General features: G+C 38.7%; 1 protein-coding gene across 17 annotated transcripts in view; it reads left to right on the forward strand.

Moving 5' to 3' along the window:
• ank2b (ankyrin 2b, neuronal) overlaps positions 1 to 17,654 on the forward strand; it is a 201,454-nt gene that overhangs the window by 162,603 nt on the left and 21,197 nt on the right. For 10 of the 17 annotated variants that reach the window (XM_017430288.3, XM_017430293.3, XM_017430282.3 and 7 more), the window contains 16 exons: positions 171 to 269; positions 1,864 to 2,018; positions 2,120 to 2,331; positions 2,847 to 3,051; positions 3,154 to 3,250; positions 3,348 to 3,576; positions 4,002 to 4,127; positions 4,251 to 4,373; positions 5,431 to 5,457; positions 5,958 to 5,979; positions 9,608 to 14,194; positions 14,713 to 14,790; positions 14,917 to 15,048; positions 16,142 to 16,294; positions 16,396 to 16,618; positions 17,589 to 17,649. In XM_017430288.3, the coding sequence (XP_017285777.1) occupies positions 171 to 269; positions 1,864 to 2,018; positions 2,120 to 2,331; positions 2,847 to 3,051; positions 3,154 to 3,250; positions 3,348 to 3,576; positions 4,002 to 4,127; positions 4,251 to 4,373; positions 5,431 to 5,457; positions 5,958 to 5,979; positions 9,608 to 14,194; positions 14,713 to 14,790; positions 14,917 to 15,048; positions 16,142 to 16,294; positions 16,396 to 16,618; positions 17,589 to 17,649 (6,529 nt within the window). The remainder of the gene's footprint in view (positions 1 to 170; positions 270 to 1,863; positions 2,019 to 2,119; positions 2,332 to 2,846; positions 3,052 to 3,153; positions 3,251 to 3,347; positions 3,577 to 4,001; positions 4,128 to 4,250; positions 4,374 to 5,430; positions 5,458 to 5,957; positions 5,980 to 9,607; positions 14,195 to 14,712; positions 14,791 to 14,916; positions 15,049 to 16,141; positions 16,295 to 16,395; positions 16,619 to 17,588; positions 17,650 to 17,654) is intronic. The other 7 variants (XM_025009128.2, XM_025009127.2, XM_025009129.2 and 4 more) reach the window with 4 other exon arrangements.

A 17,654-nucleotide genomic window follows, 5' to 3' on the forward strand; every position in this document is an offset into this window, starting at 1 on the left:
TGGCACTGGGTACTCCTTATTTCCTAATTTTGTATCTATGTATTACATTTTGTACACCTTTGGGCACCATGAACATGCAAGAACAATCAGCCGAGTTTCTACCCAACCAAAGGCTTGTGTGTGCTCTTTCTTCCACACTGCTGCGTATGGATGCTCGGTGTACCACACAGTAAACTCCATCTCCCCACTGCCCCTCCACCTCTTAACGAGGGAGAGAGTTTGGTTAGCAGAATCCTCCAGCTTGGCCCGCCAGGGACAAAATTCCTTGGGTAGGGTGGAAAATGATAAGTTTGCATATGAAACAATCCATGGATTCTGTTCTTAGTATTTGCCTTCCATTTCATGTTTTGTTTCTGCATGCGTTATAGTGATTTGCGTGATCTGTGCAGTGTCCTGTACCCCATTTCATTTGTTCTTCTGACCCTTTAGGTGTTACTTTATTTTCGCTTTGAGCTTGCTTTGCCTTATCTCTGTTTATGTGTTTTCATGTGTCATGTCTTCTTAGAAAATGTTCTATTTTTGTGTGAGATTTAAATGGTTGCGTGGCCTATAAGTAAATTTACTAGTGTGCTATTCTATCATAGTTGATGTAGCTTTAACTTCAAATCAAAAAAAGTACATTTTGGAAATGGCAGTTTTGAATTCTTTTCTGCAATAATTGAAAGGTTTTCCAAATTCCTGAGTTTAAACTCCATAAGTTTTTTACAAATTTAGTCAAATTTAGGTTTGAAATTTAAAGCAAGTATCTCATGAGGCTGCAACTGTTGGAGACTAGTTGGCGAGTCAAAATTGCAAGAAAATAGGACAATTTTCAGCTGCAGTCTCACAGAATTCTGAGTGTTTGTGACCAAGCAACCAATGATATCAAGCTGGTGTTTTGTGCGACCGTATTTTGAAACTAACAGCTTACTTTTGTGCGCATAGATTGCAAAACTGTATTGAATTGCCATCTTCCACCCACACACTGTGGCTTGTATTGTACCCACCTTCACAGGCACAACCAAGTGTACGATTTAATCTACTGGACTACACTTTTGAAATGAAGACTGGTAGATTTGGACCAGTTATTTAATAATTATCATCTTCAGCATGGCTTATAGATCTTGACATTTGGGACTGTAACCTCAGATGTTTTTTGTCATTGAAGGGTTCCTGTACAGCTGTCAAAAAATTTAAAATTTATAAAAACTAAACTGAGAAAGGTTCAAGATGAGTTTTGGACACCCACAGAATGTAAGCGACAAGACTGTGAGCCTCTAGGCTCACGCAAGGAAATTCAGAACCCCTGCAAACTTTTCGAGACATTTTGGAGACTCTCTTGCAAATGTTGTTCGCCAACTAGTCATCAACAGTCTTAACCCATTGAGGTACTACTTTAAGCATGCCTTATGGCACACTAGAATTAAATATTAGAATAAAAATGACTCAAATAACATATTGCAAGAAATAACTGGGGAAAAATTACTTCTAGACCAAAAAACATCTAAATTTCACATGAAAATATCAGCTGTTCTGTTTTAATGGCTGTCTTTGTCCGGTGTTGTGCAGTTTTAGAACATTGAGATTGTAAAAATGTGTTGTAGTTAGCTTGTGATTATACATCAGGTAAGTTTTAATGTGAAACTCTAAATGCAAAGTACTGAATAAAGTTGTTAATTCTTAGTAATCCAGGACATTACAATCTTAAGTGATTAAATGGAAGACAAAATCTACTTCTGAATTTAGAATTTAAAGAAGATAAAACATAAGATCAAGTTATACAGTCTCTAAAAATAATGTGTTTTAAAGGCATCTACTGACATGTTCTCTTCAATTACACAATGGTTTTACTGAATGGTAATCCTCGCCCTCTGCTATCTCTAGCCCTGTGATCGTTGAAATCCCCCACTTTGCCTCCCTCCGGGGAAGGGAGCGGGAGCTGGTGATCCTTAGGAGTGAGACAGGAGAGAGCTGGAAGGAGCATCAGTGTGAGCACACCCCTGAGGAACTCAACCAGATACTTAATGGCATGGACGAGGGTCAGTCTCTGTGTGCGAGTGAACCGCAACACTAGCCAAACAAAAAATTATCCCTACATGGCATGCCCTGACCTGCATCCCTCTTGGTTTTCTGTATCCAGAACTGGACACGCCTGAGGAGCTGGAGAGGAAACGCATTTGCCGAATAATTACAAGAGACTTCCCACAATACTTTGCTGTGGTGTCACGCATTAAGCAGGACAGTAATTTGATTGGTCCTGAGGGAGGCATCCTAAGCAGCACTGTTGTGCCTCAAGTACAAGCGGTTTTTCCTGAGGGGGCACTCACCAAAAGGATCAGAGTTGGACTGCAGGTAACTTACAAAAGTACTCTTAAAACTTTGGGTATAAATTGATAGACAAATTTACCTAGATGTTTAGTTGTAGCAAAAATGTTGGACACATGAGACACAGTGGACCAGACCTTCATTTTTGAAGAGTTTCTAAGCGGGGTCATGAGAGTTTAACTGTGCAGTCCACATGTGGTTTATGGATCTAGAGAAGACTTACGACCATAGTCATACTTCGTGGCATTTTGTGTGTGGGTGCTATGGGGTGCTGGGGTGACTTATAAGGACTAGGCAGTCCCTGTATAAAATAGTGACTGCCTAGTCTGTTGTGGTAAAGATAAGCGGGTACTTGTATGAAAGTAGCCAACTATAAGTTTTAAATTACAGGTTTTGTTGCATGACGTGAAGTAAGTTGTAGGATGTCAGCTGACAAACATTTCAATCAAGAGACCATCAGTACCTTCCTTATATCTGACAGTGGTCACATTTAATTTTATTGCTCACAAAAAGTAAATCTGTTGTGTTGTCTGTCTGTACAGGCTCAGCCAGTCAGTGTAGATGTAGTGAGAAAGATCCTTGGTAACAAGGCCACCTTCAGCCCCATTGTCACTCTGGAGCCTCGCAGGAGAAAGTTCCATAAACCCATCACTATGACCATCCCCATCCCAAAGAGCAACGCTGACCCGGTTCTCAATGGATTTGGAGGGGATACACCAACGTTACGACTGCTTTGTAGTATAACTGGTTAGAGAATACACACAAATACATTCACAGTTTTGTAGAGCTCATTTTAAAACCTTGGCTTGCATTCAGATATTTATATTTTGTGTTTATATAAATGTTTAGGTGGAACAACACCTGCTCAGTGGGAAGATATAACAGGGACTACCCCATTAACATTCATCAATGACTGCGTCTCCTTCACCACCAATGTGTCTGCCAGGTAATTAGAAACTTTTGTTGAAACTTATTGACTACACAACCATTGGTAATTTTAGCACCTAGCACCCCCTCATTTTTCCTGTTCTTCTGATTTCCAGGTTCTGGCTCATAGACTGTCGTCAAGTCCAGGAATCTGTCAACTTCTCCACTCAGGTGTACAGAGAGATAATCTGTGTTCCCTACATGGCCAAGTTTGTGATTTTTGCCAAGACCCATGACCCCATTGAGGCCCGACTGCGCTGTTTCTGTATGACCGATGATAAGATCGATAAAACACTGGAACAGCAGGAGAACTTCACTGAGGTGGCACGCAGCCGTGATGTAGAGGTGAGAAAGGAGGCTGGAGAAGGGATGTCAAAAGTAGTTGTTGCCATATTTATCTATTGAATAATGCAATAAGCAAATAAACTGCCTTTAAGTCTAGATATTTTTATGTTTAAAGCCTAACATCTGCATTTTACACCATTTAACAACATTTGATTGTTCACATTATCAAACTTGAACAAAACTAGAAATTTAATAGCATTAAAAATACTTTTCTGGTTATTTTGGTGAGAAACTAACAATTGTGAAGCCCTGTGGATTATAAAGAAACATAAAAAAATGAAATTAAACAAGAAAATGGTCTATCCTAGGAAAAGGGTCCTAGGATAGACCCTTGGTGGAACACCAAATGTTAGTGAAAAGGATTAATGTTGATATCTATGTATTTTTGTTGGTATTTAAAAATTATGCTTGACTTTTTTTTCAAGGTTCTGGAAGGAAAACCTATCTATGCGGACTGCTTTGGAAACCTTGTTCCACTCACCAAAAGTGGCCAGCACCATCTCTTCAGCTTCTATGCCTTTAAAGAAAACAGACTAGCACTTTTCATTAAAGTAAGAATAACTCGTTACTTTTTTATGTCACAAAAGAACAAAGGGTTGGCAATTGCTCTGCTTTGCATAATGACATGCTCTTATTTTATAAGTTTATTCTTTGTGAACTGTCTGAATTTGTAGATTCGAGACAACACTCAGGAGCCATGTGGCCGACTGTCTTTTATGAAAGAACCCAGGAACTACAGGTCACTTACCCAAAACGCCATATGCAACCTCAATATCACCCTCCCATCATACAGCAAGGTAAAATTACTAAACCAAAGGTACTTCATGATGCATACAGTCTGTACATCTTATGAGGAATACTGGTTGATGTCACCACTCTTTACCTTTTAAATATTTTGGTACTTGTAATGGTTAGTACAATATAATATCATTACAAATAATTATTATTAGTTATATAATTAATATCATGAACATGATATTGATATCATGTTTGTGTGAGGTGATAGTAAACCAAAAGTTCTAAATACAAGATATTTTTGTCTTTCTGTAAAGTGTTACTTTACTTAAAGGTACTCATTGTAATGTCATAAAGAAATTATAATTTAAGAAACAAAATATGATAATTCTCATGTTGATGGTTAATGAGTCCTAAAAAATTTATAAGCAAAACTTGTTAATGATGCCAACTATCACATGTGTTTGTTAAATGGAAACAGTCAAGGTGACTGGAAATAGGTCAACAATGGCAACATCTATAGAAGAGCCATTTGGGATGGAAAAGTTCAACATACATTCAGATTTGCAGATAAAAAGATAAGCTAGGTTGAAACGGTGAACTTACAGGTCAAGAAGAAGTTTAGCAAAGACCACGTGTTTGATTGCAGAGCTCTGACGGGTTTTATAGTGATCCACCACCCTGTTTGATCCCCAATCTTTATTATTCCATTCTAAACAAAAACATAAATCAAGAAGAATATGAATTGTAAAACATTTCTTCTACACTTTGTACGTATTTATTTTGATACCGGTGATAATGGCCCTGTGTTTATTTGTCTATTTCAGCAGATTCAGACGAGTGCTTTGTTTATGATGAGTGCAGACCCACATTGCAGAATTGCATATCAGTATAACTGTAAACGTTTTCAAACTGCACTATTGATATTGCTCAGGATAACCTTTTTTGTGTTTGATTTTATACTTTGCAATGAGTACCTTTAGGCTTTCCCAAAAATCACACTCACTGGTTGTCCTTGTTACTACAGTAACCATACATTACCCTCTGTCTTTTTTCTTCTTTTAATGTTATTGTTCTTTTTATCTGTTACTACTTTTTGCTGCTTTTTGCTCCCTAAAGGAGTCCGATTCAGACCCAGAGGAAGAGGTAAAAGTAGCAACTGCTTCCGACTCCGTTTTCTTCCCATTAGTTCTGCTTGTCCATCATTTCCGCTGTTTCACTGTCAAAATTGAATTAATGAACATTGTTACTTAGGCCTTGTCTACACTATTCTGGATTTATTTCGTTTTCTGCAATAATAAAAAAGTGTCCAACTTATTTCAACTTTGGGACGCATTTTAAAAAGCTCTCGGATTTTCTCCCCAAAGTTTGTGTGGGTAAATGAAGATACAAACACATCAGAAAATCTTGATTAAAAAAAAAAAGAAAATATCCAGAGTAGTATAGACGGGGCATTTAGATCATGAATATTGCTTGTCTGTTATCAGATGAGTTTAGAATTTCTCAAAACATTTTATTTCTTTATCTTTTGTTCCTTTGTGTGACTTTGTTGAAGTAGTAGCTATAATGTTTGTGGTTCTGGAAAAACTGGCTCAAACAGCAATTTAAAACAAACTAACTGTTCATTTTATGGGTTTGTCTTTCAGACCGGCAGGACGTTTGAGAAATGTAAGCCATTTTATTTTTTGTGTAACTGCATTGTACTAAAACAGCCTTCATAGTAGCTAATATTGTTTTTGAATTCATTAATCCAGCTAATACATTAAATAGTTACTCATATTGTGTATAGTTTGACGGAATGCAGAGGAATACCAAAACTGGTACACTGACACATCTATTTTCCTCATAGTTCATGCTGTTCATGCGCTTCACTTACTGTATACCTGTCACTAAAAAGCCTTTACCGCACATCCCCATGTTGATGTTCTGTTTTCCTCAAGGCTTAACTTCTTTTCTTACTTTTACTTTTCTTTCTGATTTCACACCTGCATCACTGTCATCACTTTAACTCTTTCACCATCGTAATTTGAGATCGGACATATGGGGGAAGGGTGAAACCCAACCATCTACGTGTGTACTGTACATAAACTTTGATCTTATACTGTAGGGATGTTTAAGTAACAGCCTCTTTTCCTGCATTGGCCTAAAAGCTAGCAGTGGCCCTAGCACTGTTTGTCTTTAATGTATTATCTCAAAATCTGCTTTCTTCTATTGAGGTGAAGTTTGTACCTTTTTTAGGGGTGTGTGTACAGCTCAGGTCCAGGATAATTTGCATTGTTACAAAGACAAAACACTTTCAAGATAATATTCCTTTTGACCGCTACATCAAACCATCTTTTAAACTTTTTTAGCTCTTGTTCTCATTCATAATGTTTTCATAGAAATCATTTCACAAACAGTTTGTACTGCAAGTTCTAGAAACAAGATGCAAAGGATGCATTTAACAACCCAGTTCAACGAATGTAAAGGCTGTTATTGTAAAGTTATGCTCACCAGAATATGGATAAACCAAGAAGCAGTCGACCTCCTGATCTCCCCTGAGCCCTCCCCCTCCCCCTCCCACCCTCAATGCCTTATCCATGTTGTATTTAAAAGCTTAGTTAGAAACTAGTATTTTACATATATGAAATTCATGAAACATACATGAAACATACCTGGCAAGTGCAGAATACAGGCATGGGGGAAAAAAAGTCTTCCCTGCTGCAATTTGAATATAATACAAACAATCTTGTTTATACTAGTTACTAAAATTATTCAAATCTTACCTCAAGTGTACAAAAACACAACAGATTCCACCATTATTATTATCATTATTTATTAAACAAAAATGAAGCCAAAATGGAAAAGTTGTGTCCAGCTAATGATCCAGCAGCTTGTATAGGACCTCCTTTAGCAGCAAGAACTCTCAGTAGTGGTTTTCTGTAGAACTTTATCAGTCTCTCACATGGTTGTGGAGGAGTTTTGCCCCACCTTTTGTTCCATCTTTGCTTCAGTTCATTGAGGTTTACAGACAGTTTCTGCATAGCTCTCAGGTTGAGGTCTAGACTGTGACTAGACCATTTCAACATCTTAATTCTTTCTCTTCCACCATTTTGTTGTAGATTAGCTGCTGTGTCTGGATCATTGTTCTGTTGCATCATGACCCAGTTTGGTCCAGGCTTCAGCTGTCAGACAGATGACCCCACATTTGACTCTAGATTCCTTTGGTCAACTGGAGTTCATGGTTGACTCAGTGATTGCAAGGAGCCTCCACCACCATGCTTCATAGTTGCTATGAGGTGTTTGAGCTGATGTACTGTTTGTTTTTTTTCCAATCATTGTGCTGTGGGTTTTATGGGTAAACATCCTTACTTTGGTCTCATGTGTCCAAAGGAGATTCTCCCCGTAGTCCTTTGGTTCATTCAAATAAAACTTCACAAACCAAAGTAATGCTGCCATGGTCTTTTTAGAGAGAAGAGGCTTTCTCCTGCAGCCCTTCCAAACGCGCCATACTAGATCAGTCTTTTTCTAATTGTTCAGTCATGAACTTTATCTTTTAACTTCTGACTGAAGCATGTAGAGTCTAAGACAAAGCTTTTCCTTTCTTTTTTTTGCAATTTCTCTGCACATTGCATGGTCTGAGCTTAGTGTGAATTCCCTGGGATATCCACTTCTGGGAATATCGACAGCTTTCTTAAATATTTTTTCCACTTGTGAATAGTTTTTATCCCTGTAGAATGATGGACTCCAAATTGTTCACCTTCCTAGATAGATCGTCAGCAACTATTGCTTCTGTAAGGTTGTTGCTGACATCTTTGCTCCTTTTTATATATCCTTGGTTTTTCACACACAGCCTTTTCAGTTTTGATTTCTTTTTATTTAATGAATAATGGCATAGTGAAATCTGTTGTTTTTTACACTTGAAAAAAGATTTAAATAACTTTAGAACCAGATAAAAACCAGATCATTTTAGTTATGTTCTCATATGCAAAACCATAGAATTGAAAGCAGGTGGGCTTTCTTTCTTCAATGACTATACACGCATATGTCAAAGAAAACTAAACTGTGCATGTTGGCAGGAGACATTTTAAAAAAAGAACTGAATACTGATGTACAGTGGGTTGCAAAAGGTATTTTTCCTTTTTTGTTGCCTTACAACTATCAGGTTTGTTGATGGGTTGGACCCAGAACACTGTGGTTAGATCATTGTTTTTTCAAATAGAAATTCAGTTTAAATCTTGGGTTGTGAGACAACAAAATAGAAAGCCTATCAATGAGGGTGGATACTTTTGCAACCCACTGTATTTATAGTACAAAGGGTGTTGAAATTGCCTACAATGTCAAGACATTGCTAAAAGAAACAATCAGTTCAAGTTGTTTATCAGGAGTGCCTCATATGGTCATATTACAGATTTAAATAGTACAATGAACTGTCTGTTTATTTTATTTACTGTTTTCATATCCTTTCCATCAGTACTTCCCTTTGCTTTGCATGGAAATAACTTGCCTTACATTAATGTGTATGTGTGTGTGTTTGTATGTGAATCTAAGTACATTTCATTAATTAAGGTTCATTTGGGGTTTTTTTTGTTTGTTTTGTTTGTTTGGAAAATCCCATCTCAGCTTCATTTGTTTTGTAATTTTCAATGTAATTTTTGTCCATTTTAGGTTTTCATTTCAGATATATTTTGAATACTGAATAGAGAAGAAAAGGAATTCTCTGAGCTCTTCATTCATTGTTATATGTTATAAGTAGTTTTTTGTTTTGTTTTGGCTTTGTTAGAATGAAAGACATTCCACATCATCATGTTTTATAGCTCATCACTGGCTTTCTTTAATAGATGCTTTTAGTATTCTCAGGTTCCAAACCATATTTGTATATCATCATATTTGTAATACATCTGAACAATCTTGAGATCTTTTAAAGTTGTTTCTTTGTTTCCTTCACTATTCTCTTTTCTGTTGTACCTGTTGACTTTTATGGTTTCACTCAAAGTTGGCATCATTTTTTGTTTTTTTAATTTCTACTCTATAGCTTTGTCTTGTGAGTGGGAGTGTGAGAGTATAAGCAAGTTATTTCCAGCTCATATATTTCCCCATTGGTTTCATTGAGCCTTTACCATTATCCTCAGAGTCATAAGAAAGTATAAGCCTAATTCCTCTGATACCCTTTTGTAGAAACCATCGTGAATTTGCTGTCCTATGATCCCTGCAGTGTTTTCCAACCTTATCCTGACCACCTTCTCCAATGTCTGTCTCCTTTCATTTGAATTTTTGGTTTTGTTTACTCCTTACTTGTTCTTCTTCCATATGGAAGATGAAGAGACGGAGACATCAGTCCTGAAATCTGACCTGATTCGAGAACCAGATCTTCTTTCCGACGTGTCAGAGATGAAACAGGATTTGATTAAAATGACTGCCATCTTGACTGCAGACTCAACAGAGAAATCCCCTTCCATAGGAGGGTGTGGTCTTGAAAAAGGATCTGAGGAAGTTTCTGGAGAACCTTTAGAAATAATGGAGAAAGACCTTGAGAAAGTCAAAGAGGACCTAGAGAAAGTCAGTGAGATACTGAGGAGTGGAACATATCAGGGTGAAGTAGCAGAGGAGAGAGCAAAAGCAGCTAGAATGGCTGAGGAGTGGGTTCTCCTCTCAGACACTGAGATAGAGGAGGCCAAAAAAATGGCTGCCTTAGATGTTAAGGAGCCTGTCTTACGTGAAAGTAGACCCAACAGAGGGGCTCCCAGACCAAAAGCCATCAAGGGCAGTGGTGACCTCAAAGAATACCTTCTTGATGCACCAGTAAGCTCAAAAGCAAAGGTGAAAAAAGAGACAGCTAGCCAAGAAAAATTTACTGATGTTGTTCTACGCAAAAGTGCAAAACCAACCACTCCAACCAAAGCCCATGGCACAACCTCCACTGGTGATGTCAAAAAGCCAGTGAGAAAGAAGGGTAAAGACCAGGAGCAGACAGAAGGATCAGCAGATGCTGGGGCTCTTCTAAGTGTGCCTAAAGCTCCCACTCCGGCATCTCCTAAGTCCCCAGTGATTGAAGAAACCCCTATTGGGTCAATAAAGGACAAAGTCAAAGCCTTACAACAAAAAGTAGAGGCAGAGCAAAAGTGCAAAAAGCCCACAGGAAGCAAGCCTTCACATTTGCCTGTTATGAGTAAATCATCACCAAAAGCCAAAGAAAGCCCTAAATCAAAACAGACCCCTCCTAAATCCCCTAAAGCTGAATCTGAAAAACTTCAGGAAACTATGTCTGTTAAAGAGCTGATGCAAGCATTCCAAACAGGGCAGGACCCTTCAAAAAGAAAGTCTGGGCTATTTGAGCTTAAAACAACTTCATCAAGATCAGAGAAAACCACAAAATCTGAAACAATTCAGTCAAAGTCCATAGCTAAAGCAATGACCTCACATGTCTCACAAGAAGTATCATTGGATTCCAAACCTTCTAAAAAAGAGATCACATCACAAGACAAAGAGAAAGAAATCAAGTCAGCTGCTCACTCAGGGCTAACTGAAACTATAGACTTTGGAAATGGTGGCCCTGATGATAGCTCTGACAGCGGTAAACATGAGGGTGTGGCAGACTCACTAAGTGCCAGTTCTGGAAATGGAACCCCTCACCTGAGCTCAGAGGACAGTGACAAACACGAAGGACTTGCCACCCCAGGCACAAGCCCTGAAAGTCTGTCTGGACAGCAAACAGCTACAGCTTTGGCATCAGTTCCCACAAAACTTAAAGACATTAAAGAGTCAGAGAAATCTGGAGACTCGGGTGTAGGGACCTCTGGTGACCAGCTGTCTGCAGAACTGACACTTCCTGTCTCTTCCAGCGAAGCTGCAGAAGACCACACAACAAGTGAGTCTATATCTGTTAGGAGGAGTGAGTCTAAGCCATCTAAACCTCAAAAGCTTACAAAGAGAGTTTCAGAGACTGTAGAAACATTTCTTAGTGATGATGATAGCCCTGATCATCAGTTAGTATCATCTTTAGTTGGTTCTCCAGCCTCTAGATCCCCCTCTCAACATCATGAACATTTTGACCTGCCTTTAAAACAAGAATCAGACGCTCTCAGCCCATTAGCTGATGATTCTCTGACAATAAGCCACAGAGACTCTCTTGAAGGTAGTCCTATTTTGGAAGATAATTCTTCCCATAAGTCCCCTGACTCTATTGAACCCAGCCCTACCAGGGAATCACCCCCTCATGATTCCCTGGAGAGCAGTCCTATCGAAGAAAAAAAACATCCATCCTTCTGTCCTTCAATACTAGATCCTAGTAGATCCTGTAGCCACCCAGAACCCTCCAAAGCCGCAGACTTTCCCCAAGATGCTTTGCGTGGTAGGCTGCTTCGAGACCATGAGGCTAGTGCTGATGATGACAGTTGTGAGCAGACATCCCAGATGACAAGTTCTGGTAAGAGTCCCCTTTCCCCTGATACACCTAGTTCTGAAGAGGTAAGTTATGAGGTAAACCCCAAACTCCCTGACTATACATTCCTATGTGTCCCATCCAAACCGGCTGTTATCCCTGAAGACCCAGAAGAGGAGACCACAGACAGCTTTGAAACTAAGAGAAAGATCACCCCAGAAGAGGAAATGTTTAAGATCGCTGCTAAAATAAAAACATTTGATGAAATGGAACAAGACACGAAGAGCAAAAAGAAGTCTAGAAAAGATTTGTTTCCCTCAGCAGTTGACAAAATAGGGGATAACAGCTGTAAAACACTGAAGCCCAGCAGTGAGAAGCTTTCGCAAAGTGAATGTCAGCTTTATAGACCCACAGAAGATTCAAAGTTAGTTCTTAATATTGATCCCGATAATAAAGTGCAACCTCCCTCTCCTTTTTCAGCAGGTTTGCATGATGGAACCCACAGCAAAGAGGGCAAGAACACAACATCAGCCACTGTCACGTCAGAGGGACCTCACTTTGTCTCAGACCAGCATCAATCAAAATCCAAACTGAAATCTGTACAGGAAGAAAGAGTCCCATCATCTGTTGAAGCTGATAATGATGCTTGTAACAAAACAGCATCAAGCACTGAAAACAGAACTGACGAGCAAAAACAGGAGAACTTAATTAGGTCAAGGGAAAATAAAGGAGACAGTAAGGATAGTCAAAAGTTAGGTGTTAGTCAGGCACAGACAGGTATACAAAAAACAAACAGTAATGCAACAAATGAAGTGAAGGGAAATAAATGGGGACAGTCAGGGGGACCAGTGGCTGGGGTCTGTGCAGCTATTGCTACAGATCAAACAAAACTGAAGGTCAGTGTTTACGATGACACAGAGGATGGTGCTGAGGCTTTGGACCTTCCCAGAACTGAATCAAAAGGAGTTACTGCAAGGGTAGACACAGAGTCATGGTCCGCCATGCGAGAGGATGATGCAACTTTTGCAGCTCGAGTGAAAGAAGAAGAACAGAAAATCCTGAATCTAGTGGTGGACCGTCAGTCTCTGCAAGCCACTCCTGACACCACCCCTGGTAGAACACCAACAGAAGAGAGCACTCCCACCAGTGAGCCTAATCCTTTTCTCTTCCAAGAAGGGAAGCTGTTTGAGATGACACGTAGTGGTGCTATTGATATGACTAAAAGAAGCTACGAGGAGGAGGGTGGTGGCTTTGCCTTTTTCCAAATAGGTGAACAGCCTTTAGATGAACCTGTATTAGAAGAGGTCAGACAAGAAGGAAGATCAGTGGCAGAATCAACAGTAGGCCTTAATCTGACACTAGAGCTTAAAACAGAGAAAGATGAGATGTTGAAAGATACCACTGATTCACAACTTCAATCTGAACCTGAAGGAGATCAATTAAGCTGTAAAACTGATACTATTAAGTCTAAAATTCCTAAAATGGGCACATTATCTTCAGCCAAAATTACTAAGAAAGATCCGACCCCCCCAGAACCTCTTGAGACTAAAACAGACAAAAATGTGAATAAAGGATCTTTAGATTTAGACACAAGTTCTGAACAAACATTGACAAATGTGCAAACCGCAGAAACTACTATCACTAGATCAGTTTACCCTGAACAGGTGCAGGAATCCTCTGATTCATCCCCAGAAGAGGGTAAGTCAGTAATGGAAGCCCCCAAAACAACAGGCAAGTCCAAACAAAGTGCTTCTCATAGTGCTAAGAAGACTCAAAGCACAGTCAAAGCTCAAGCTAAGTCTTCTACTCACGGTCGGGGAAAATCTATGATTCCTTCTCCATCCCATGCAACGCCTTCCTCAACCACTCTTAAAAAGGAGGCCTCCTTCACTTCAGAATCTAAATCTAGGATTCCAGTCAAGGCTGGCACAGTCAGGACCGATTCTTATGTCAAACGAGTGGAAAAAAATCAAGAAAAAAAGAATAAGGTTCTTGTAAGGAAAGACACAAGAAGAAAATCAGAGACAGATGCAGGTCCTTCTGTGGATGCCAAAACTAAGACACCGTCTTCCAAAGCCAAGAGCTTCTGTGAGGGGGAATCCAAGACATCAAGTAAGAAAGAACAGGGTTGTCCCTCAAGTGCTGAATCAGCAAAATCCAAAGGCTTTCAGTCCAGGTTGCCAGTCCGGGGCAAAAGTGGTCAGTCACCTCATTCGTCAACACCCATTAAAGACAAAAGCAAACCTCATAAACACTCCAATGAATTCTTTGAAGAGATAAGCGATGAAGCTGCAAAACTCGTTGCACGGTTGGCACAGGCAGAGGCAGAAAAAGAGGAAGAGGCTGTAGCTGCCCTCTCAGACGACGAGAGCAGTCTCATTGATCCGTCAATCATAGAAAGAGAAACTTTCCCAGTGCTGCAGTTCCCAACCTCGAGAGACATCTTTCCTATTAGGCCACTGTGGGACGACCCTGTTGAGACACAGATGCAGCGAATTCCAGACGATAAAGTCCAAAGTCAAGGTACCACCCCATTTTAAGGGGCTATTCTCTATCTCCTGTACCTCATTAGTACATTAGTTGTAAAGGTGCTGCCTCTCTGTCTCTTGTAGTTATGTCCCGTTGTAGCTGAAGAACCCATGTTGCTGTGTTACTGGAGCTGTATTAGTGTTTGTTTTGGTGTCTCTCTTTCCCTCTTTGTGTTGTGAAAATCTCAAGATTGACCTAAAGGCTTTATGGCACTTGTTCAAACATTATTTTAACTAAACTTGTCAAAGCTTACAGCAGAAAAAAATGATCAGCTTAATCTGGACAATTTAGCTTCACAACATCTCGTATCAGAACCAAATTTTACAGACATATTTAGTATGTGTTATAGTACACTGTTCCTCAATTTTATTTATTTATTTACATGAAATATATCATGCAATTCAAACCAGACCAAAATAAGAAAGCCAGTGAAGTTTTATATATTTTAAGGTAATATTTGTCGGTATTGCTTGCGGCTATGACTGCTCATGGCTGTCTGGTGGTATTTGCAGTAGATCCACAGGATGAAGCAGAGAGAAAAGAACAACGGTTGGCCATTATAGCCGACCACTTGGGCTTCAGCTGGACAGGTAAGCCACACTTAATAGCAATGATCAAGCTAACAAAATACCAATAGACATTCTTACTTAATTTTTAAGTGACAATCAAGAAAGAATGAAAGTTTTTTTCTAAAGGCTTTTTTTCCTTGGCTTCAGAGTTAGCACGAGCATTGGACTTCAGTGAGGAGAAGATCAACATGATAAGGACTGATAATCCAAACTCACTGCAAGACCAAAGCTATGCCCTTTTGAAGCTCTGGACAGAGAGTGAAGGACAGCATGCCGCAGGTAAAATAACCCACATTTTTATAGTACACTTTTGTTCTAGAACTAGGGCCTCCTAAAGACAAACCTAAACAAAGTTTGATCATTTTAAAGTGAATTTCTAATAATAAATATGAAAATGATAAATATTTAATATCTTACCAGGATAACTCTAGATTGTTCTTTCAAAATCCTCAGTTTAGAAAATTAAAGTCCATGTGTAGCTAAGACCAAAATGGATTATAAAACAACTCCACTTTCCAAAGTTTTATAACAGTTTGAAAACTATTTTTGAAAACTTGCTGTCAGATTCACAATACAGTTATTTACATAGAATTCTATTGTTATTTAAAAGCGTAAATGGATGGAAAAAGATGTAACACTTCCAGGGCATCTAGGGGTCAAACCCGACAAGAGTTTCTTAATATTTCTGCCAAAGTGATTGTCTAATGTGGAATAGATGGTGGTGTAAATGTTGAAATAATAGTGTCAACTACTATGAAATTTTAAGATTGGAGCTGTTTAAAGATAGCAACGATTCTCTTTGGAAGTGGGTTCAGTTGAACTAGCCATTATTTTGCTTTGGCACGGTCCAAATAGGCCCACTTCTAATGGGGATCACTGCCAACCTAAAACAGCCTTAAGATTCAAATGGTAGAGGTTCATGTGAATGCAATTATGTATAGTCAATTTTGCATTACACAGTTATTCCTGCAAAATTCCTTAGAAATTCCTGCTGGGTGAGAGCCCCGGATGCCCTGAAAGTGCTACATCTTGCTGAACCTGCTACTATTTATGCTTGCAAATAATCCCAGAATTCTAAGTAAATAACCATGTAATGCAACATGAACTGTGAGATTTTGGGGATCAGAGCTGTTTTAAGATGGCAACAAACCATTTTGGTCTTGGCTGTGTTGGGACTAATCGTTAGCTTCTCAGTCCCATCAGAATTAAACTGTTTCTCCAAATGAGGTCTTTCAAAAAGCTATCTACAACAGGTAATATATTATTTATTCAGATCTTCTGGACAGAAACCTACTTCAAAATGTCTGAACTATTCCTTGAAAGCTTATATTGACTTTTAAACTGAACCTTTTGCTTTTGTGTCTTGTTTTAGCAGAAATGACACTAATCAAGAGACTGACAATGATTAACCGAATGGATATTGTTCACCTTATTGAAACTAAAATGAACAAATCTATTGAAGAGGAGACATCATCACATACCTATGCTGAAATCGAGCAGACCATGGCTCTGGACCATAGTGAAGGTGTACTTTAATACATAGTACTGATCTGGATGTTTTATTGCCTGTGAAGAATTTTAAATTCTTAATTATTATCTTTGTCCCTGTTCTGCATACCTGAATAGGTTTCTCTGCACTCCATGAAGACATTGACAGCCCTAGGCCAAGCAGATGCAAAGATGCTGCAGAAAAAAGTCCAGTTTCAGGACAAGAGATACCCATGGTGTCAGCAGAGGAGCTATCCACCAGTTTGTCTTCACTTCATGATACATCAGGACAATCCGCAGCAACAGGTCTTCTCAGAAATGCCCAGAAAGAGAAAATGCAAAAGGAGATAGAAACAACACAGTAAGTTATTTTTTAAAAGTTTGTAATTCTGTTAGGCTTCATTTTTTTCTTTACTTATTACCAAAAGCAAATAAACTCCAGCATCACATTTTCCATGTAAATAAAAAAACTACTTGAAAGTAAAAACACTAGTTGAACTGAAGGTCATACTTAGTAGTCTTTTACTCAAAAAACAAAGTTTGTCTGGGTTTGTTTGTTTTCAAAATTGTTTTCCACACCAACAAAATCCAACATCGTGGAGGTACATTTTTATTTTAAGAATAAATAAGAAAAACATTAGCTTAAGACTTTGGGTGGGTACAATAATGTACACCTGGTGGCAAAAGTATTCACTCCTTTTGGCAGTCTTTCTGTTTTATTGCCTTACAATCTGGAATTTCACTAGCAGGGACACCCTAACAAAGTGGTTTTACAGGTTTATTAAAGTTCAGGAAGTGAGGCTGAGATCTGAAGGTTGTCTCATGGTTGGTGATGAGAAAGGAGGAGACTCAGAGTGGGGGTAATGTCTTGGTAGGCAAACATCCTGGCCAGCTTACTGGTAAATATGTCTGAGATGTAGAGCTCCTAAAAGGGCACGTGTTGTTTTTTGTTTTTTTTGTAATTTTGTATACTTTTGCAAGTCATAGCACACTATTTCGGCTGTAGTTGCACATTTTGGTGTATAATTTGCATGCTTTACATCAAAGCTATGCAAATAGATACAGAACAACAACAAAAAAAATGCTAACAGAAAGGAAAAAAGGGTGGAGTTACTTTTAATGAAAATAGGGTACTTATTCAGTGGCACCCTTAATACCAAAAGACAAGGTAAATAATTTTCCAACCCACTGGGCTATAAACATCTTGGAATTTTATGCTGCTTAAATTTGCCGTTTTTTAAAAAATAGAACAGTGTTTTATTAGCGATTGACCTCATTACTTTGTCATTGTGTGACTAGATATCAACACGTTTTTGTATTTTGTTTTGCAGGTCATCACAAACAATATATGAGGAAGTGACAGACTCGGTACACACAGGCAGTTATAAACAAGTAAG

Source organism: Kryptolebias marmoratus, linkage group LG7 (assembly GCF_001649575.2).
Source record: "Kryptolebias marmoratus isolate JLee-2015 linkage group LG7, ASM164957v2, whole genome shotgun sequence".
Classification (NCBI taxonomy): Eukaryota; Metazoa; Chordata; class Actinopteri; order Cyprinodontiformes; family Rivulidae; genus Kryptolebias; species Kryptolebias marmoratus.